Below are 22,757 nucleotides of genomic sequence, written 5' to 3' on the forward strand. Positions count from 1 at the left end.
TAAAGTCGCTATCATTGCCAATAAAGTCGCTTTGGAAGATAAAGTCGCAAAGATTATCTTCTTACCAGTATACACCGGTATTTAGGTGTGAATCGGTGGCTGCTGTAGACGCCAAGAGACTTGCCTCGATGAATGCTCATGGTAGCAACGTAGCAAGCTCGGGAACCGCATGTGTGTAGGAATACTAATGCGTATGGTGATACAAGCTGCAGAGGGAGGAAGAAGGTAAATCGACGGCGGTGAGACAAAGGGAGGCGGGTCAACAAACAAACCAGGTGCGTATGAGCTCACGTCTGAGCTGACGTTTAAAGCCGTATTGCTTTAAAAAGTGTGTGTTTACTGCTCTTGGTATGTGCGCAGCAAGCGGACGCATCGGAGAGGGCAACGAACTATACGTGACTCATCAAACAGGTACCACCTTTCGTGTAAGACCTAATTCGAGCGCTACCTCAAAGGCGAGAGAACATAAGGCTGGTGGATTTTTTCCGGGGCACTAGAAAATTTAAATACCCTTCTCGCTCGAAACGCTTCGGCAAAGCGACGAGGTAATGCTCACTTACATGCATGCGATTGCTTGATTGAATGATATGCAATTGTTCGTATTAAAAATAGGTTGTAGCGGATTTTCTCGAGCGGAATGCTATGGATCGAGCAAATGAAGAAGAGTAAGGAAAGTTGCAGTTTTGCTTACGTATATGTTCGTTATGAGTAACGTGATTTTGTTAAGTGCAAACGAAGTAAAAAAAGTCTTCCGTCGAAGAGAGTCCTTCTGTTATACTGAAACGTTCGAAGCATTCGTTGGGGAATGCAGCTGATAATTCAAATGTACGCGGTGAACCGTGCCCTGGCGCGCTAATAAATTTGGCAGAAATAAAACCCCGCGAGCGGTCTACGAAGACGGATACTGAACGGCCCTTAATCGAAGCATCCCACCACTAAAGTCCCATACCTCGTCGTGCTTACAACTCGTGGAAGACTATCGAAGATGTCGTTGCTGACTACGAAAAGGCCACCGACACTCACTATCGTGTTCGGTCGAGTGGGTCTGTTCTGGAGTACAATGAGTACGGTGTTTTTTAAAAATGGTTTTCCAATTTTTATATCTGACGTTAATTTTAAGCTGTGGTTTTTTAGGACTTACTCTGACCAAATACCAGTGGAGTTAGACGTCAGCTTTAAAACGTTTCGTTGTGCTAACAGCGTGTACCAAGGATCTAGGGCGAAGGCGGATCGGTGGAACAGCACTGGTTACTCTGGTTGTAAGGCAAGGTTCACCGCCCGATTTGTGAACATTGCAGCGAGTGTGGATGTTATCCCGAATTGGCGAATTATTCTCGAGAGCGAGTACCGCACGCATAACCACCTCAACTGTGGTGCTACACATACACGCGTCAAGGACATTCCCGTGGACAGACTCAACCAACCTGACGGCTCAAGCTGTGGCGTCATGGTTATCGCTACATCTTATTCATACATTCAAGGACATGGACAATTTGAGCTGCAACAAGTTACCAAGTAGGTCGTCATGCTGATGCGTTTACGGATTCTCTGGGTGATCTTGTGCTGTTCAAAGCCCACAGCGCTGGTGATGACGACAAGGCTCATACTGCAGTTGCTGATATGAAGCTGACAGCTACCTTTCTAAAAACCGAAAAGTAAAAATAAAAATGAGAGAAGTGTTAACGACGTTGAATGCTAAAACCAAAGGATCATGTGCTCAGTTATGACAGTCTTAAGCGATTAGGGAGCTTTAGCACTAAAACAAATATCGTGTCTATCTATCGGACGCGTATATGAGGGGCTTTACCAGGTACCAGCGGCGCATTAATTAACTGTGGCGGCCTAATAACAGGACGACCATACTCTCTTTAAGTCAAGTGGCCCCGGCGATTGTAACTAGCTGTAGTGCCTTTAGATCATAGCTGCGGCAACTTAACTTGCAGGGCGACTTTAAAAGGACGACCAAACGTTCTTTAAGTCAAGTGCCGGTGACTTTAACTAGCTGTGGCGACTTTAACTTGCAGGACGATTTTAACAGGACCATACTCTCTTTAAGTCAAGTGGTCCTAGCGACTTTAACTAGCTGTGGCGGCTTAGCAGCGCCAACTTTAGCTGACCTTGACAGGATTTGTATAATAGCTGGAATTTACCGGTATGAAACGTTCAAAGTCGGAATAGAGCTAAAGTCGCTCAAAAAAGCAAAAATGTTTCAGTTTAAAGGCTTTAACGGGATTCCTCTGCAGGTGCAAAATCGGACGGTGGGAGAGCTAAAACCTCCAACCCATCTTCGTATCAAGTACCCCCATCTCAATCGCAGTCGTAGCTGCAGGACGGCAGCGGCACGGGAGAAACTAACGAGACCCCTCATCGGGAGGGACCTCGCGCAAAACGTACACGGTTGGGATAGCAGGATGAGATAGTCAGCAAGTACCAGTCTCGTACCGGTATTAAATGGATGTAGACGAACTGTGGACGAACCACAAAATGTTGTCAAATACAAAATTTACCAATGCGTAATACTGACCCTCAACGTGTTGTAATCTTACCTCCACCCCAATCTGTGTACGCCTCGCATGACTTAGCTGAAGAAGCGTTGCATCAGTGGGCTAAAGATCACGGGTTCAATCTTCCACGTCGCCAAGTTCGGTACACAGACGACGCTGACAGCAAGGTGTGGGCACGGAACTATGAGTGAGATCGATCCGGAGCCGTGAAGAACACTCAGCACTTGACCGAAGAGACCCGAACGCGCAACATGCGAGGTTCAAAACGCTCAGGAGGCCCCATGCTTATTGCACTGCATGCTCTCAGCAAGGCAGAAACGACGGGCCTTAGAAGGTTGTTCACACGGCACGAAGCGACCCCTATAACCACGAACCGTCCCGGGACATTCGTGCTCATGCTGCTGTCACGCCCCGTGCTGCTCAAACATCTCAGGAACAAACGTCGGTGACCACGTCAGACCTGGTGGAAATCCAGACTGCAGCAGGGGTTGTCGTTTCGACCATTCAAGCCACGCTTATAAGTGCCGATCCAGACTCTCTCGTGATCGCCTAAGACATCTCCAATACAAGAAGTGCTGTTCGTAGGCGAGATCTGGCTTCTCATACAGCGATAGAATCTCTCTTCGTGGAGCTTCGAAAGCACAAATTCTATCACACGTGGCGCGTCAATCAAGAAACGAACGGGGCAACCCACCTTATTTGGGGTTATTCCGACACCTCTGAGCCTTTCAAGCTTCACCACGATGTGTTATTTGCCGACTGTATCTACAAGACGAACAAACATCGCATCCCACTGCTCAATATCATTGTTGATACCGGAGCTAATACGGTTCTTTCCGTTGCTCAATGCTGGCTTCCTGGTGAGAAAGGAGAAGACTTCGTTTGGGCTTTCAACATGCTACGTCTCTTCATGATTGAGAGCGATATAGAACCTCCTTACGTCATTCTCACTGATCGGGATCTCGCCTGTCTGAATTCACTGGACCGTGTTTATCCGGACGTACCTTCGATGATATGCCGCTGGCACATGAGCAAGAACGTGGAAAGTACGGCCAGAAAGCACTTAGGCCAAGTAGACGTCGAGAACCCAGCCCCGGGACAACAAAAAGGAGAACCCTCGGGAAACCAATTCCTTCATGGCTACGTTTTATGAAGCGGTGGAAGCAATCTCAGAAGCAGAGTTTAAAGAAAAACGCAAGGTCCTTGTCTCAGAGAGCAAGGTGGTGTCAGACTATCTGGATCTGCATTGGTGGAAGTACAAGTCGCGAATTGTGAGATACTGCACAAGCAAGTACTTCCACTTCGGTCTCCGAGACACATCTACAGTCGAGGGAACGCATGCCAAGATCAAAGCCAAATTGAAATCAAGCCAAGGCGACTTGTACACAGTTTTCAAGAAGCTGCGTAGCTGGTGGAGAATTGCTGCTAATGATACAAGTTTGCGCATTGTTCAACATGCAACGATTGAGCCTCGTTGCTGCAAAACAGCAGATACAATCGAGTTGTCAGGATTATCACGAGAAACGCTTTGAGAAACACAGAGAGGTTGTGGATGGATGCAGAGAAAATTGCCAATGGTGGAATTGAACGTTGTGTTTGTTCCGGGGAATTTCGTGCTGTCCATGGTCGCCCTTGTCTCCACGAGCTTATTGCAGTCATAGAGTCGAATGGAAGGAAGTACCTCACCCCGGATCATTTCGACAAGCACTGGTGGATTTACGGCGACAATAGGACTGCCCCTGCAAGAATTCAAAACCCTGCTACACTGCAACAATGTAGGCCCAAGAAAAGCACGCGCAGAACGCGGCTAGCAAACCAAGGTAGTACAGGGACCCGACATATAGTGAACGAATCCACAAAAATCACCCGGCTACACCTCCTGTGTCAGCTCATAATGCCCCTCAGGATCCCCAAGGTTTTGGAGCTCAAGCGGGTGATCAAGTAAAGCCATTCGAATCACATTCTTTACCAGCGAGGTCGTGGGGGTATGCAGGAAGAGCACCTTACTTAGATCAGAGTGAAAGAGAGGAATAGGCGCTGTTTAAACACATTCGTAATTCCATCAATACATCGTGAATTACACCGCTAAACAACAAACCACAGAGAAGGTAGGTAGTTTTGATAATAAAAAGAAGAATTGTAACGGGAACGTGAATTGTAGCGGGAACGCTGTACCAAAGTTGAAGATCTCGACCAAATAAATCGAGTAAACATAATTTTGTCCAGTCAGGTGAGCTCTTCCATTTAAGATTATCGTACGTCTCAGTTCTAAGCGGAGTGTTCCCTCATCTTGCGGACTCGTAGCGAGCTCTGGTGCTTGAACACCTCATCGCACACCTACTCACCTTCCTCGTACTCACGTTTCCGCTTCTGTTTGTTAGCAGCCCCCTTGGGGTTCTTCTCGCAGTAGAAGCGGTGTTTCCGAGCTGCTTGACCCTTCTCCACCGCCACAGAACATACACTCATCGTGTTCAGGAAGTGCGTCTTGAACGATATCTGGTGTCCATTTCATCCCTGCGTAGGTAAGATAGCAGTGAATGCGGTAGTTACTCGTGCTGTACGGCATTCCGTTGTGTATAAGGTCACCTCTGAACAGAGCACATAATTCAACCGGAATGTTCACGAAGCGCGCCTTGGAGTTGTCTCTCGCAGTATAGCAACCAGCATAGATGCGGAGCTTCGTGCCGGGCTCCAACGCACAAAATTATGGTGGCTGGAACACCATCCGGGCGAAGGTTACGGGCTCTCACCAAGTCACTCTCTTGGTAGTCTTGATGGGGCTCCTGTTCCGAGTCCCCAGGCATCGACCGCATGAAAGAAAAAAAACAGGCTACCACCCAGGGTGCAGCATGCCGCCAACCACTTTTAGAGCCTTGCTCAACTCTTGTAGAGGCGATGACATGGTGCGAGAGCTCACATGCGATTGATGTCGGAAGTTTTCGTCTTTACCACCCACGCGATTGAAGGCGCCGTTGTACGAACGCGCTTTGGCTTCCGCTAGGAGCGACGGAACGACCGTGTCAGTAAGCACAAGACCCACAGGCAGATAGCCATGCGGAATCAATGACCCTGTTCGTAGTTTCTCCATTTGAGGTTTTGGAGGGAGATCTAAGAGTGGTAGATGTAACGGGAACGCGATTTGTAACGGGAGCACGATTTGTAACAGGAACGGTTTTTGAAACGGAAATGGTTTTAAATACCGGTACAATACTGGTAATTACTGACTATCTCATCCGCCTATCCCAACCGTGTAGTTTTTGTGCGAGGGTTCTCGTTAGTTTCTCCCCAGCAGCACTGTGGGCGCTGGGGTGGAAAGGCTGGTGGTGAACTATGCTGTGTCGTCGGCATAACCGACTATTAATGCCACGGCACCGATGACATTAAAACATAGACGCTGCAACGTCAAAAGACTAGCTATGTAAGCTCCTCTGAGCCATTCCAGTCCCGCGGAGATGCTCCTACGACGGGCTCTGACACCCTTTACTCTTTGGCCTCGAGTACGTCAGATCTTCGCTCCGATGAACTTCTTAAAGTTCTTCATCGGGCAAAGTAATTTTTTCCGACTAGATTAATGCTATAATAGCCTTGAAAGCTGAGGAGGCGTATGTCAAAACTATCGCACCCATGAGGAACTCCATGTAGACCGCCCAGTGGCTCACGTGGATTGAAGGTCAGGATAAAAGGGTTTATAGCGATGGCCAGCCAGCCATACCTGCGCTTTCTGCAACCGTGACTAGCCGTAACGATGGGACGCTCACGCTAACGTCGGCCACCAATCGGGATGTGAGTCAATACAAGAAAGCTATCTAAACGCCGGTGCTGGAAATTTTACGTATGGACTGCAGGCTCGGCCTCATTGCCCTGTCGTAGAGCTAGCAATCTGTACTTGAGCAGTTTATTCTGAAGAAGTCTTGATTTTATGCATTGCATCGTTGAGTATGCATTACGTTCATTCGACAAATTAGGAGATTCTGTTTGATCTTACTGGTTAGTTTTACGCAAAGGGGGATGACAAGTTTTACATGATGGTATTGTGCCTTTCTGCAAACATGCCCTACGATTTAGGGCCCTACGTAGGACCTCTGCTCCTACGTAGGGCTCATAAAGCCTACCCTGGAAGTCAGTAAAGCTTATGCTGTAACGTAAAATAGGATAGCGCTCTGAATGTACAGTACCACTGGAGGTATATAACTTTCAGACAAGCTGGCACAATGCTCTCTTTTACCCTAGCCATTGTTGTTTATGATTCCAAGTACTAAAGTATTCGTAGACTCTACTTAGTACTTGGCTAAAATGATTATTTATACAGCTAACACCGGTAGCACTCAGGGCGAGCGTCAGTTGAGTTCTGCGTACCTGCCGTATTACTGGCTCTATCAATATAGGCCAGGCCCCTTGAGCAGGACCTACGCAGGAGGAAATGACCGTTGAAAATTGGCCTTTCGGACTTTACTGAGTTGTCTAGAACAGCCCCTACGTAAGATCGGATGTCTTACGGAGGACTACCAAAGATACATTTTACCATCACTACAGCAAATCTTAGGCTTAGACCTACCCGCTCCTTCTTGGGACCAGCCTTTTGAAGTCCGATTGGCCAAAGTTTAAAAAAGGCACAATTGCTGATTGTGAAAATATAGTGATATTAGTAAAAAAGGGGTGTTTGGGCGTCAGTGACACTAAGGCTCGTTCTTAACCGGGCGCATCGCACGGCATCGCATCGCTCACTTCTGTACCGTGCGACCGCATCGGTTGAGAATGATCTGTGCGACGCGGTAAAACCAGCTGCATAAAAAAATCGCACCTAACAGAGGTAAGTGATCCTTCCAGTACGGAAAACTCCACTTCCAGAACACCCCCTCAGGCAAGCAACCAAGACGCGCACGGTGAGTTTCCATTAATGAATTGAGTTATATAAGTGTCAAACTGACGCTCTCTGTGAAGAATGTCTTCATTTACCAATGTCCCTAGCGAGTCAGCTCAAAAGCCCCAGCAGGGCGTCCAGCGACACTCTCTGAACCAAATTCTCGAGCATTCGTCACATTCAGTGTGCTCTGCGGCTCCCTCACTTGCCCCATACGCATTCAAAGACCGCTACGTGTGCTGGTTTTCACAGTGGAGAAGCACAGCAGCCTCTTGGAGTATTGTTTTTTTTCACCCACCCAGCTCAGAGTCGTTCCAGTCTCTCGTGGCACGGTCTCAGGTGGAAGTTGAGCTTGATAAATGTGATGAATCTGAAGAGGAAAAGAGCTGCAACAATGGTGTCTCTGTCGACTACTCGTCATGGAAGGCAGACGAAGTTAGAAAGGAGTGCACTCGTAGAGGACTTAAGGTGAAGGGGAATCTCAAGAAAGACGAACGCATTATGATACTCATGAACCACAACATGCTCCAAGCTTCAATCGGTTCCAGCACTATTAACTCAGTTTCGGTCGGTGCCAGGACTAAGCACTGCATGTACTGACTATTAAATTTGCTAGTCTCTGATGAATTCGCCACGCGTTTCAGTCAGTCGGGTACGACGTATTGCTATATCACTATCGAATATAATATATCTAATGAATATGTTTTAGGAGATAAGCCTCCACGAGCAGCATTGGATACAAGAGAGGTCAATGACAGAAGCTGTTTCTGGGCTGATGTTCAAGCTGCCTTCGCTACTACGTACGCAGAAGATCACCCGGTAAATCTTCTCCACATTGAAGATGACTTCTTCAAAGACATTGATCTCTCAGTGACTAAAGTCCATTCAGCGAAAAAGCTTTTCGAGATGTGGAAGGACGTCAATAAGCACTACATTGTTGCTGAAAAGAGGTTCACAACATCAGGCCAGCACGAAAACGAGTTCAAAAACTTTGTTCGAGGCCGTGGATACGTACTCTACTTGCAAAAATGACTGACAGTACGTAAATTGTATAGTTTTGCAGTGCTTTATGGTACTTACACACTGTAAAAATCGTGGTATATACTGGCAGGTGAAGCATGAGCTGACAAACTTTACTAAAGGAGGCTTGCTACCTGAGGATGAACTCGACACTTTAGCAATAAAATCCTCGCAAACCTCGGAGTCAAGTACCAAGAAAACAATCCCTTCGAAATCGAAGCGCAAGAGCGCCGAGACACTCGAGCGCCTTGCTATTGCATTTGACAACTATGTAATCGATCGCAGGGTATAAGCAGCGCACGCCAAAGTTGATCGAGACCGTGAGGTGGCCAGATCCCAACTCAAAGAGAAAAGTGCAGTTATATCGCTGCTGAACGACATTCGTCGTCATCTCAATGACGTCGACAAGGAAATTGCAGCTAGCCGAGCTCGTGGAGAATCGCCTGTCTATTTGGAGGAGGACAGAAACCTTCTACTGCAAGAACGTCAATCCCTGATCGACAAGCTAAGATCTCTTTCAAACTAGCGAGCCAAAAACACCGAAACATATTATGATAGTTGGATTTTAGAAACAATTTTTGAGCTTCTATAGCACGTCTTCTTGCAATGTTGTGCTCTGGTCGGCGCAGCTCGTTGTTGTAAATGTACTCAACGATGACATCGCGCGTTATCTCATCCGAAAGTTCAGCTACCTTTCCTCCGTCTGTCTCGAACTGAGTTTCCAAGAATGACAAGTCCTTGTTCCTATTTCAATTGCGCAATTCTTGTCTTAGAGCTCTGATAGATCGTTCCGCCGTATCCGGACTCTCCAATAGATGCTGGGCAATGCAGACATTATGAAGACGCATGCAACAATGAATACCTTAGGAGCATTAGCCAAATTGACGCACAGGGGCAACTTTAAAATTTTCCACTTATTCACTAAAAGGCCAAATGCCATTTCCACTCGTATCCGCCATTGACTCAAGTAGTAGTTATAGTTATCTCGATCGGGTCTACCTCGCAATTGCGCTTGGTTATATGGAGTCATCACAACGCGTGTCTGAGGGTATGCATTTTCCGCAACAACATAATAAGGACCACGTACACGCTTTAACTGCCCACACAGCGACCATTGAAGTAAAGCTACTAAATCATTCCTTCCACCAGGAGCTCGGCACGCCAAAGCAGTAAAACTGCATTGATGATTGGCACTAGCTTGTATATTTAATCCATAGCGTTGATAGTGTCCCGAAAAAAAGCGACCACACGACCACATTCACTGCGGCGTGGAACGCGAATCGGACACAGCCATCCACCAATGGCTCCAATACAGCCCGTAATTGCCCTTCCTCCACTAATCGTGCGAAATCCAGCAGCGGCAACACTCATTTCACCATCTGTGCACGGGAAATGTAGAGCTAAACGAGGGCAAGTGTTGATAGCACGTAACACAGCATGTAGAATACGGTAGAAACCAGCTCGGCTAGTACCTGTTATGACTCGAATATGGTGATAGCTACCACCAGCTAACCAAGAGATACACGACTGCAGCATTCCAGCGGGCGAAACCGGAGGCTCACCAAGGGCTCTTCGAGCCGATTGAACAGGATCTACTGATAAGTCCGAACCCACCAATAGTAACAAACGCTCAAAGCCAGCCATGCTCATTCGATAATACTGTTTAAATTCCCCTTCCAAAACTAAACGTTCAGCATGAGAATTCTAACACATCCGCTCGCGTACTACAGTCAATTCACTTATACATTCCACAGCGCTCTCCATAATGATCACTAGTGTAGGAACAATATCTGAGCAAAAAACTTCGTCTTCAGCCCGACGAAAGGAAGCCATGGAAGTAGGTTAGCGAACTGACAGCAAATTGAAGTCTGAAGGGAAAACCTTAATATGGTAAGATGTCGAAGCTGAAGAGATGATAAGATTGAGAAGACTGTATGCTTCTGATTGGAGGATTTCCAGTGCGACCCAATTCGCTCTGATGCGATCATATTTTTACATGCGACGAATTCGTCGCATTGACGCCTTTTTAAAATCTCTTTTACATGCGATCACCTTCCCCTTAAGCCAATCATAAGAGAGTGGCCTCGTGATTCTGAGTTTCCGAAATACGGACCTTCGGGATCTTTGCGTGGGACCTGATAACGGTCGTACCTCGTTCACTATACGCCCTCTCAGCCAATCAGAATCATTCTATACGTTTCCCGTAGGTATCAGGTATACGCATTTCACCATTCCGCATTCTGCGTAGACCTCCGTTATGCGTCTCGGTCTGCTCGTCGCCGCGTTGGCTGCGCTGTCCTTCCAGCCGGCCTCGTCGCTCCTGCGCGTTCCTTTGACCGCCAAGGCGCAACGACGCAGCGCTGATCACCTGCTCCAGTTCCACACGCAACCCAGCGACGCCGTGACCAATGCAGTTCAAGCTGATCACGTCCTGCAGTACGCCGCGATCAACACTCAAGATATCCTGCACAATGCGCAGGATCTAGCTGCACAGGGTCTTGTACCACTCGAGAACTTTATGGAGTTCCAGTTCTTTGGCCCCATCGCCATCGGGTCGCCTCCTCAGGAGGTCCTGGTGTGCTTCGACACAGGCTCGAGTGACCTGTGGGTGCCCGGCAACAAGTGCGAGGCCTGCGCAGGCCAGGATCGCTTCAACCACTCGCTGTCCAGCACATACCACGAGTCCACGACCCACCCCGCCTTTGCCGTACAGTACGGGAGTGGCAAAGTAAGCGGTCACTTCGGCCTGGACGTGGTACATGTGGCTCAGTTCCAGGTGCAGGACACGACTGTCGGTATCGTCAGGACGGAGGAGGAATCCATGGCCAGAATGAAGGCTGACGGCCTGTTGGGTATGGCTTTCGACGGGCTCTCCACGTTCTCCCACCCTCCGCTCTTCTTCGCCCTCTTGGAGCAATACCCAGAGCTGGATTCGGTGTTTGCCTTCTATCTCAGTCCGGATCCCAATACCAATGGATCCGAACTGCACTTAGGAGGATACGACGAGGACTTTATGGGCTCGCTCGAAGCTTCTTGGCAGATGACGGACGTGCTGCCTCAATTCGGCCAATGGACGTTCTGGAGGATCCACCTGCACAGCGTCAACGTGGGCAAGCACAGAAACGCCTGTGCGGATGGCTGTGTGGCCTTCGTGGACTCCGGAACGTCGCTCATTGGCATCCCAGGCACTTTGTATTTGAACTTTCTGTATGAAGTGGCTACATTTGCTCAGAACCAAGGCTGCTACTGTGGATTCGTCCAGTACGGCTTCCAGTGCTTCCTGTGTGCTCCAGAAGACTTCCCGCCGCTTCGGATTGGCATCGGAGGGAACCACTTTTACGTCTTGGAAGGCTCGGACTACACGCTCTGCGTCGGCTTAACCTGTATCGTGCTGGTCCAGCCGAGTGGGCAGGAGATGTGGGTGCTGGGCGATGTGTTCATGAAGAAATTCTACTCTCTATACGACGTCAAGAAGAAACAAATGGGCTTCGCCTGTCCAGCCAACTCGACGTTGTGTGGTGTGGAAGATATGCAGGATAAGACGGTGAACAGCAACGGCAACGACCTGTTGCCGTCCCAGAAGTCGCCCTTCTTCGAGAACAGCTTCAACATGTACGACATGGACACCCACGCTGTGCTGGTGTTGTTTCTGTCGGGTCTGTCGCTCGTGGGCTCCGGGTTCATCGTGTCTTCGTTTGTGCAGTACCCCATTCTACGGAGTTTCCGCTCGTTCTCGATCTTCTTTTGGCTTTCGGTGTGCACGTTGGGCTACAACTTGACGCTGTGGATCGCTGGCGTGTGGCGTGCTCACCAGACCCACGTCTTGTTCTGCGCCTTACTGAAGAGCAGTCAACAGTTCTTCGGCACTGCCATTTTGCTGTTTAGTGCTGCAGTTGGCCTGGAGCTGATTCGTGCTGTGCGGTGGACGCATTCGAGTACAGTGGAGTACAAACTGGTCTACCACGTCGTCATCTGGTGCTCTGCTGCGTTCACGGGGGCATTTTCGCTGCTCACGGGGGTTGTAGGCTTCCTCCCTGACGGTGCCGGACCATGTCGAGCGTGTTTTGTGGGCCATAGTCCTGGTTGGGCTCGGGTGTTGCTCTTCTACTTGCCAGCTACACTGACACTTACGTTTGCCGGGTCGGCTGTGTACCTTGCGTCCAAGGGCTCTGCAGGACTGTCGCTACCGCCCCAGGCCGAACGTGCACGTCGTAGTAGTGGGCAGCTACTGTCGAGTTGTGTGGCTACAGTTGCCGCACTGTTCCTCCCGACGCTGTTCGGTTGGTTGCAATCTTTTGGGGCCGACTGGGTCACCTCTGGCTTCTTCCTGTATCTGTCCGAGTTGTGCTTCTACTCGCAAGGTCTGCTGAACGCGTTATCCTGGGCGTTTAACCCGTCGTACCGTGTCGCTCGATACCGAGGCAGCAATGCTGTGGGAGGTGAGGCGACGCGTCTCATGGGACCAAATTAACCCCGTGCTACATCAGGATAACGTTGCTTTAGACACAAATAAAGCAGTATTTGTCAGCTTAACAGTATCCTGACTTAACCTGTGTTTGCCTATTTAGTGGGGAAGGCGTCGATAGCGCCGTAGAAGTCCCAGAAGTCGTCTCCTAGCAGCTCCAAGTTGTCGTCCTGGAGCCAACTGGCCTGTTGGCAGATCAAATTGTCCTCCACGACGTAGTCGATGTGGTCGTTATGACGCACGGGGAGATGCCCACAACCTGGTCGGTGGGCATCTCGTGGTGACGAGCACTTGGCAGGCTGCGTGGGTTCAGTCTTAGCTGCGGTCTTTGCGGGTCCACGCTGGAGCGCACCCAGATTCGTGACACTGTTTTGGCACACGAGATGGTTTTGCACCACATAATCGCGGTGGTTTCCGTGCTGGATGGACAAGTGGCCACAGGAGCGATTGTGACGCGAGTACTGCAGCAACGACGTCGGCGTCGACACGCAAGCCTTCTCGCTAGCAGATTTGGCAGGTGCAGCCGGCGTATCGCTACCAGAAGCAGCTCCATGAGCTGCGTTACCCGAGCTCGACAGTTGGTTGACTGGAGCGAAGGCTGATCCAGTGGCGTCCGGCGCAATGAACGTCAAGGTTGGGTCCTCAGGGAATGTCGGACCCATGGAGCTGTTCCCAATACCGTTGGGTAGGGCACTTGAGGGTGGGAGCGGCGTCAAGAGTTGCTCCAGCATGTCCGATCCACTCGATACTTTATTCCCAGTAGTAGAGACCGTAATATCATCAGGCGGGGGAGGTCTCAGCTCCAGATGAGCGGGGCAGCAACTAGTTCCGATAGTAGTTGAGGGACAGTGAGGAGGGAAGGCGTCCAGAGAAAACGGCAACGTCTCCTGGGACAGCAAGAACGCGTCCAACGACGAAAGCGCCGCAAGACACGCAGGTGGAGAGTGAATGTGGTTCTCTGGACACTTCAACTCGTAGCGTATCGGTCTGGTCGGAGTGTCCAGACACGCGGCGGTGGCGGACATTTTGCGTCGATTGGTCCTACACGTTGTAGTGATTGGCAGAGGAGCCTTCATCACGAACGGTTCCGGTAGCAACACGTCGGGGTTCATGGCCGTGTCTGCGGTCGTAACCAGAGCATTGGCGACGTCGCTTGGACAGTCACAGCTCTCATCTCCCGAGTCGATTTTCTTCGCCACAACAGGCGACAGTTTGCGTTTCTTGGTCCTGGGTCTACCAGAAGCGTCTGTCTGGTCTTCATGAAGTCGCTGGTGCTTGTGGAGATCGAATTTCCGAGCGAAACTGCGGTCACAACCAGGGAAGGCACATGAGAATGGTTTCCTGCCTCTACACAAGATAAATTACCGTCAGAAAACTATTTAGAAAAATAAAAAATTAGAATACTACAAAAACTCACGTGTGGGTGCGTTCGTGACTCAATAAATCCGAACGACGCGCGAAGCACTTGCCACACTCCTCGTACTTACAGCGGTAGGGCTTCTCGCCCGTGTGGACACGGTAGTGCACCTCCATGTCTGCCTTACGCAGGAATTTCTTACCGCAAAATTTACATGCGAATTTCTTATCCCCATTGTGGATATTGACATGTCGCTTCAAATTGCCTTTGAGTTGGAACTCACGGCCGCATCCTGGAAACGTACACCGAAAGATCGTCTTGTCCTTAGTCGCTCTCTTGGTCTCGACAGATTTTGGTTTGGTTGATGTTGTTGGCACGGAATTAGCCTCGGTTTTAGCGACGGGAGGTAAATTTTGCGCGGAGCTGAGACTTCCATGGCCGCCCAACGACATCGCGTCCACTTTGTTACTGAGCGCGAGGGGAGCCATGTTTATCTTCTCTTACGGTACTGTGCTGGTGGTCTTGCACTTGGCTCTTCCTCCAGCGAATGTCGAATGACAAACAGAGGACGCTGAATATGCCTGGTCAGGTCTGTCAAAGGCCTAGAGCTCTTTCTCCGAGATTGGCACGCTCGAGCCGCCGTCGGACAAATTCGCAAAACCCTAGTGAGCTCTTGAACTGTATGTTTCATACAGTTGTAGAGATTAAATGCGGACACAAAGTTTAGGTTGCGATTTTAAGTGAACAGCTAACTTAATCCAGTATAATTATAACGGGTTGTCCCCAGTAGAAAAACTAGCTACATGTAATACTAACTTAGTCGCCAGTTTTTTAAGTTCGCACCCCGAATTTATCGAGAATCATGCCCCTGCGATAAAAGAAAAGCTTGTCGCTGCCGGCACTTTTAAGAAAAAGGGAGCAGACAGATTCTACTGCTGTTTTCCGATCTTGAAATACTGCTAGGTGGAGTAAGAATTACTTCACATTTTACAAATTCCTGATCTTGCTACCGATTTTTTTTTCCATAAAAATAAAGACAGCATACGTGTTTCACTATGTATCCCTAAGATTCCCGTACTGAGCCCGAGGCGAACGCCATTATTTCTAACAATACCGGCTCCCGAACTGGTTTCGCTACCAGATTCCAGATTCAGCTACTGTTACAGGCTCAACAGATTTTAATGATTGGTGTTCCCGGTTAACTGTGATTAGATGTTTGAATTTAGAACTAAGCTAACAGCTCAAATCCTAGTTTTGAATATTAAACATGACTAGGGCTCTACTTTTTCTTGGCTTTTTAGGCACGGCGATTGGATCGAGTTGAGATCGAAGCTTTAAAATGAGACGCAAACTCTCAAGCCAAAAGAAGATAAGAGAATTCTAACCAATCGGATAAGCTCGCTTTTTCATCTGCGTATTCTACTTTATTTTAGAAGTGCCACCAGCTGCCTGGTACTTTTCAGCTGGAAGATAATAATTCCTTGATTTGATTTTATGGAGTACTTTGATGCTGAAGCGCGTGTTGGCATTTTTGAATCTCGGTGTATTTCGCTCTGACTGCTGTAACGTTCTGTAACGATTTGGTGAGTGAAAGTTTCGGTCCATTCAACTGACACTGGGTACCATTTGGTGAGTGAAAGTTTCGGTCCATTCAACTGACACTGGGTACCAAATAAACCGCCGTCGGATAAATAACTCTATCACACTTCGTCGTAGGACATGTCAGGTATTTTAGTAATATTAATAAATACTTTCATGTTAAAGTACATGTTATAATCAGGAATTGGTAGTAGAATCAAAAATATGAATCTGGAGTATTACTAATACTACTACTAAATACATAGTAGTCATATGAATATCAAATGTTTGGTATTCACTATTGGTCTGAGTATTACTCTCAAATCCCAGTACTATAGTTCTCACAAAGAACTATTTTCACCAGAACCCTGAACCAGCAACTCATTTGACTCGTTCTGCAGTGCGAGACGCCCGCCATTTGCGAACAAACAGGAAGATCGCCAGTTCATCGAGTTAACATCTCAGGAGACAACTATGACGTGCTTTGTGGAGGGATGTCAGGAAGACGATGGCCTTAAGAAGGACCCGTGTACTGTGTGTGGAAGGCTTATACATCACATGTGTGCTATTGACGTCTACGAATGCAGCGATTCGGCACTAAATGAAAGGTATTCCAGCCAACTTGTCTGATTCTAACCGGGCGTATAGTAATTTAAAGTGATGTCTAGGTTTTGCAGTCCTTCTTGTGTGCGTGTCGTGTATCCAGAGGTCAGCCCACCTGCGTCAGCTTCCGCCACTGGAAAACGGACAGCCACGTCTGGTGGATTAAGAGATATCTGGGAGGGTACCGACTCAGACTTCACCCCATCTCCAGATCTATCTGGGGTCAAGGATGACGATCGCGTAGTGAAGCGGCGGAGAACTGCTCCAGGCCCTGCCGTAAAGGCCTTGAAGAAGAAGACACCTCTGTCTACGCAGACCAAGGCTGGGAAGAAGAAAGCAGCTCGCCTTCAGAGGCTGCCAACAGTCTTTTTACGGCCGCACCGGTACCGCTGTCTGCACCTCCGATGTCAGATCGTGGTGTGCCACTTACCGTTAAGCACGCGAGGAAAGCGGGCACTACAGACGATATCTGGGATCTCAGCCACACGCTGGACGTGCCGTACAAAAAGCAAAACCCTTGGAAGCCGTCCACCCAACTATATCGCAACATCTGCCTGTTGTGCTGCGATACTATCAAGTCCCGCTCCAAGACGAACCCATATAGTTGGGAAGCGGCTCTCAGGAATACCAAGAACGCAAGCAATGCAAAGGATCACATAAAACTGAAGCACGCCGACCATCCTCTTGCCATTCACGCGGAACAGAGTGCTACGGATAAGTCCAGGAAAGATGTCGAGTCCACCGAAGTGGATTCCGCGTCCGTGTTGAACCTGACACGGGATCCGGATCAAAACCAAACGTCCATTACTTCTCCTGACGAGGCGATACTGGTGGCAGGAGGAAGTGCTTCTAAGCCCTTCTTCCGAGTGAGCGAGAAGACTTTGAACGTTCTCGTCTCGAAGCTCTTGATCTCACAGGGACTACCGTACACGTTGTGCGAGTCCGCCGCTTTCAAGGACCTCATTCGCGCTGCTACTGGAAACCCTGCGTTTCAAGTCCTGGGCCGCGACAGGCACGACCGTCTACTAAATGGCCACTTTCAGCTATTTTGCGAATTGGTAGGTGAATTGCTGTCCACTGAGTACGAGAAAGCTTGTAATATGAAGTTTCTCAATCTCATTCACGATATATGGACAAGTTGTGGAAAGGATAGCATCGTAGGTGCATCTGTCGCCTTTATTGACAGTTTGTGGAGATTCCGCTTTATTGCGGTCCTCGCCTGCGTGAAGAATGACGGCCACAATGCCCCGGCCGTCGCTAAGGTCATCGAGAGTGCGTTTAAATCACGGTTCAATCTGGATATTCGCTCATTGACTCGATACACCATGTCGGACACGACTCCATCAGCGAAGAACGTCGCTGATCACATCGACACTGAGCAAGAAAATTGCTCTATGCACTTGTTAAACCTGTGTATTGGATACGGTATCGGCCTCAAAGACAATATTCAGACGACGACTGTCTGGAACGAATCTACAGGATCTTGGGACAAAATAGTTACTACGGTAACCCCCGGAGGTGCTCTGTACGAAGGCGGGGACGTGATTCACAAGCTTCGCAACCTGAACAACCACTTCCGGTCGCCAAAAAGCGCAATGCATTGAAGAAGATCCAGAAGGCCCTCTCATACCCAGAACTGAAGCCGATGACGGACCAAGACGTCCGCGTTGCATACACATGCAAACTTATTAGAAGGTCTGTCGTCAATTATGCAGCTTTTGATGCTTACTTCCAGTCTACGAAGGATTCTACTAGCTCATGGAGCGCTCTAACTGCTAAGGATTGGATGCTTGCTGTCGAAATGGAGGCAGCCACCAATTTCATAGCCAATCTTGCTCTGGTAGAGGTGCAGAGCGAGAACCTTGTGTCGTCGTACATGGTTGTGTTTCGGCGGCTTGCAGAGAACAAGTTAGAGGCATTCAAATTTGAATCCATGGCTATTGAGGCTCCTGGAGCCAAGGATGCTAGCGAAGCGAGTCGTCGTCGAGCGACGAGGACGAGAGACCAGTTCTCGGACGCTGGTAAGACATGTCTCCGAAGAACTCTCATGCAGCTGCAGGCTCGTTTTCCCAAGGTAATTACGGAGTCGATGGCATGTGTTCTGCTGGATCCTAGGACAAAGTCCAGTGCGAAGAAGATTGCCGCCGTCGGTAATATTCCACGCAAGGAGGAAAAAGCTATCTACAAGAATGGTGTTGACTTTATTCGTGTCGAGCATAGAAAAGTGTTTGCTCAGATGACCAAACAGGGAAAGATCTCTCTCTTGCAGCCGTCGCGGTCCCAAAGTAGTCTATTGAGCCAAGACTCATCGCCTTTTTCATCGCCCTCATCAACGGGCTGGGATGACGCAGATGAACTCTTACTAGGAGCACCTATTCGGGCTACAAAGACAAGAGACGAGCTAAAGGAGACGGAGATCAATGCCAGAGCCGACGCTGTACTGCGAGAGTGGATTGATTTAGAACCAGAGTGGCTCGAGGTCGCCCAACGCCAGAGCCCCAAGATCAAGATTGAGGACTTGTCGAAGGACATGTCGATTGACGCACAGAGCGGGATGCACTACGCTCTGTTGGGCCTCTACAAACATATAGATGTGTAAAAGTGGTTTCGAGATGAAGGTGAAGCTCAGTTCCCCTCTATTGCGCTACTGGCGCGTATCCATCTTGGCAAAATCTCGTCTTCAGCGTTCCAAGAGAGGGTGTTTTCAACTGGAGGGATAGTTATGGGACCTCTAAGGACAAGAACGGATAGCAGGCGAGCGGAGAGGCAGCTGCTACTGCGGCACAATAGGGATGAAATCATGAAGATGAAGCTGGACGCTCGCAAGTCGAACGAATCGTAAGTCAGAAATAGTAGTAGTCAAAATAGTATACTAATATGACTACTACTACTACCACTTTGTAGAAGCGCTACTATTTCTAATATGTATCCTTTCGTGGAGACCCAATTGTCCCGGTAATACTACTACCGGTTTTTTTACGCTACTACTAATCCCTGGTTATAATAGCAATAGTGGAGTGGATATCATGAGACTGCAAAACTACAAAATAGCACCAGAGGGTGCAGTATCTTGTATTTTGAGAAAGTACTCTCATATTACTATCGACTCTTACTACGGTCTATTCTCGAGCTGTCAAAACTACGATAATGCAGTGGTGCTGATTGGCCGATCAGGCTAGAGATGGTAGTTTTATATGTAATTAAACCAGAATGCCCTGGTAGCAGACGTCATACTGAGGGATTTTAATATACATCGACTGCCATTTGGTAATGGCAGTAAATCTGAAAGGACAAAATGGCTGCAGCTCACAATAATCGTGTGCTTTAAAAAAACTCTTGTAGCTCTTCACTGACTACCAGTATGCCGCTTCGATTGTTGAAGGCCCCACCCACGTTTTGCGATTTATAAACCCAAAAAGTAGTATGTATCTGATATTTGGTGATATTGAGGAACAAGCGTACTTCACTACCAAGTACTTACAATTCATCACTATGCTCGATTTTAAAATGAGAGTATTTATCCAAAATACATGATACTATCCCCCCTCTGTTGCCGACACCTCCAATTTTGGAGATTTTTGCAGTCTCACGATATCCACTCTACCATTAATATTAACACGTACAGTATTACTACTACTATTACTAAAAACATGTCCAGAATCATTGTTATTAATAGGACACGACGAAGTATTCGCGATTTTTTTCAGTTATTTGGATACCAGTATCCCATAAAAGGTTTCCGGTAGTATTTCAAGTATTACCCGATATTAGCTAACCTTCACGCTACTACCACCCTCTGGTCGGCAGGAGATCTATCACCCTGCCTAAACCGAAATTAGACCCTCCTGCGCGTTAATCGATTAGGGCCGAGCGGCACTTAGTCATACCTAGTATGGTATGATACCACTGATACATGTAGTTTGTCCGGTTCGCGTGCTACGACAGGCATGGATTCGTTGTGCCGAATCACCACCCCCTACCGGTTCATACATACTACTTCTTTTTTAACAAGTAAATCGGGGAGGTTTGTATTAATATATGTAAGCCGGTCAAATTGTACTGGGGGCGTACAGTATAGAACTGTAGTTGCTGGAGCTATTTTTGGTCTGGAGCTATTTGGCGGTGGCTTCAGCAAATACCTCCAGTCCCATAAATTTTAAGTGTAGTAGGCTAGGAGCATCGCCCGGAGCGAGAAAAGAAACTACGGTACTCGTCACAAACTTTCAAAGGTCTGGCATTCATCGCAAAAATGCAGCTAGACGTCAAGCTAACCCAGTTGGTCGTCTTGGTGGCGGCTCTGCTAGCGATTGACATGGACATCGGCGAGGTGCTCTATCATCTAGCACGATTTCTATGTATGCGATCCATCAACGATCGTGTTCCAGTCCACCCCAAAGAGTTCTGCTTGGCCGATTTCAACCCCGCTTTATGCCGGCGTCGGTTCCGATTCTTCGCGCGCGAGATAGAGGAGATAGAATAGGCTTGCGACTACCGCCTACGATCTCAGCCCAATATGTCCCAGCCCCCCCCCCCTCCCGCCAAGAAGCGATCCGTATGCTTCTTAGGCGCCTAGCTTTTCCAAGTCGGCACGGCGGAGTTCGGTCGAAGCCCCGAGGTTATTTCGTTCAGGGCGAACACCATCGCGTCAATGATCTACGATAAGATCAAGGACAAGATGGTGTTTGATCATCGCATGATAGAACGGCTCAAGCAGAGCTCGACGAACGCGATCTTTACAAATGTTGGTCGCCTCCGGAACGGTTTTGGAATAATCGATGGCACTGTTCGCCGTATCTGTCGTCCCATTCGACATCAGGAGCAAGCGTACAGCGGACACAAGAAGATGCACGCTATCAAGTTACAAAGCATTTTCAGGGCGAATGGTTTAAATATTTCGCTTTACGGTCCAGTCGAAGGGCATCGCCATGATGGCTATATGCTTCGTCCTAGCGAAATGGTGGCAGAAATGGAAAAGTATCTAGGATTTTTGCTTTATGGGGACCAGGATTAACCCTTACGATCTTGGCTGATCGTCCCGTACGCTGGAGCAGTTTTTTGACCAGCGCCCAGACTCGATTCGGCTTTGACTTGAGTGAGGCGCGCATTGCGATCGAGTGGGGGGGGGTTGGTTGGATTGTGCGCTATTGAAATATTTTACACTTCCAAACAATATGAAGGTGCTCAAGCCCTCAGTAGGATTGCTGTATATTGCTACGATATTTCTGATCAACGGTCTATCCTGTGTCCGGCGACGAAATCAGTCTAGCAAATATTCTCGGTGTAGTCTACCGACTCTTCAGTGCTATCTAGCTGACTTAAGCCACGATGTAGTGGAAGAAGCTGTCTACCCATCAGATGAGGAGGCTGACTTTTCTGAAGACGAGTCCAATATATCGAGTGATTCTGACAGCGACTCAAACCGCAGTGAAGACAGCGATATTGAAAGCGGTGATGATAGCGAGTTTGACAATTGAGTAATTGTTTTGTTAACCCCCCCCGCGCACTTACGGCTTTTTTCGCCCCCTGTACACGACTCCACATGTTGTATATACAGCATGTTAAAAATAGGCTAAACTTGAATTTTGTATTGACCTCCGTAAGTACGAATACATTTTTCTGCACTGCGGGAAGATCACACGCTCGGTGATACATTGATTGCGAGCTTCTTCGCAGCGCTACGTATCCACATGTTGTCTAAGACACCTACGCTGCGCCAACAAACCTGAAGAAGACGTATATCCAACATATTAGAAGTGTCCCTTTTACAGGGCTCGAACATGCCATGTACGAAGTGCAATGGCTATGCGTACAGTCATCAATGATTGCAACACATTTATATAAAAGCAGGTTAGGTATTCATCGACAAGCCCACTCTTACTCGCTATCGTCCTCTCCAGCACATCCCTCCCCACCACTTCTCTCTTCAGCGCCGCCATCAGTGTCAGAACCAGCGCCCCCCCTCCACAGTACCGCAGCCAGCGCCTCCCTCCTCCGCGCCGCCGCCTTCTTCCCTATTACTAGCGGCGCGTCGGCGCTTCTTTGCCGGGCTGCGCATCTGGATTCCACGACCAACACGAGGGTGAGGCCTTTCCTCTCCGCTCTTCCACATGACATGCCAGATTTGGTGGCATGTCATGGTGTTGCCTGGGTAGTGGCCCGGCCGGACTCGGTCACAGAGGTAGACGTTGTGCAAGACGAAGCACAATTAGTCAAAGTCCGATTGCATAAGCCACTGTCACACTTACTACTTGTTGCCGTCGCTGCATGCCTCGCAATTGAACCGTGTTGCACTGCGCTGGCCGACCTTCTGCTTGCGAATCGAGCAGAGCCTTGCACTGGTGCTGTGGCCTCTTCCGAACACTCCCGGAT

The 22,757-nt window shown here is 48.6% G+C and overlaps 5 protein-coding genes across 5 annotated transcripts; 4 read left to right on the forward strand and 1 right to left on the reverse strand.

Annotated features, from left to right (window-relative positions):
- Positions 1 to 655: 655 nt before the first annotated feature.
- On the forward strand, positions 656 to 2,714 carry PITG_10521 (uncharacterized protein; the record flags this gene model as incomplete). The annotated part of the gene is made up of 4 exons (XM_002902255.1): positions 656 to 665; positions 1,299 to 1,515; positions 1,853 to 1,892; positions 2,583 to 2,714. The coding sequence occupies 4 exons, from the start codon at positions 656 to 658 to the stop codon at positions 2,712 to 2,714; spliced, it is 399 nt and encodes a 132-aa protein (XP_002902301.1).
- A 4,643-nt stretch (positions 2,715 to 7,357) lies between these two features.
- Positions 7,358 to 8,397, forward strand: PITG_10522 (uncharacterized protein; the record flags this gene model as incomplete). Its single annotated transcript, XM_002902256.1, has 4 exons — positions 7,358 to 7,387; positions 7,446 to 7,936; positions 7,982 to 8,017; positions 8,075 to 8,397. The coding sequence occupies 3 exons, from the start codon at positions 7,447 to 7,449 to the stop codon at positions 8,395 to 8,397; spliced, it is 849 nt and encodes a 282-aa protein (XP_002902302.1).
- A 2,245-nt stretch (positions 8,398 to 10,642) lies between these two features.
- Positions 10,643 to 12,856, forward strand: PITG_10524 (gastricsin, aspartyl protease family A01A, putative; the record flags this gene model as incomplete). The annotated part of the gene is made up of 1 exon (XM_002902257.1): positions 10,643 to 12,856. One exon carries the CDS (start codon positions 10,643 to 10,645, stop codon positions 12,854 to 12,856), a length of 2,214 nt encoding a protein of 737 aa, XP_002902303.1.
- Positions 12,857 to 13,165: 309 nt separating this feature from the next.
- On the reverse strand, positions 13,166 to 14,746 carry PITG_10525 (uncharacterized protein; the record flags this gene model as incomplete). The annotated part of the gene is made up of 3 exons (XM_002902258.1): positions 13,166 to 13,176; positions 13,203 to 14,197; positions 14,268 to 14,746. The coding sequence occupies 3 exons, from the start codon at positions 14,693 to 14,695 to the stop codon at positions 13,166 to 13,168; spliced, it is 1,434 nt and encodes a 477-aa protein (XP_002902304.1).
- A 968-nt stretch (positions 14,747 to 15,714) lies between these two features.
- PITG_10526 (uncharacterized protein) lies at positions 15,715 to 18,987 on the forward strand (the record flags this gene model as incomplete). The annotated part of the gene is made up of 5 exons (XM_002902259.1): positions 15,715 to 15,728; positions 16,187 to 16,314; positions 16,463 to 16,493; positions 16,633 to 17,660; positions 18,104 to 18,987. The coding sequence occupies 5 exons, from the start codon at positions 15,715 to 15,717 to the stop codon at positions 18,985 to 18,987; spliced, it is 2,085 nt and encodes a 694-aa protein (XP_002902305.1).
- Between the last annotated feature and the right edge of the window lie 3,770 nt (positions 18,988 to 22,757).

This window comes from Phytophthora infestans, genomic scaffold (genome assembly GCF_000142945.1).
Source record: "Phytophthora infestans T30-4 supercont1.18 genomic scaffold, whole genome shotgun sequence".
NCBI lineage: Eukaryota > Oomycota > Peronosporomycetes > Peronosporales > Peronosporaceae > Phytophthora > Phytophthora infestans.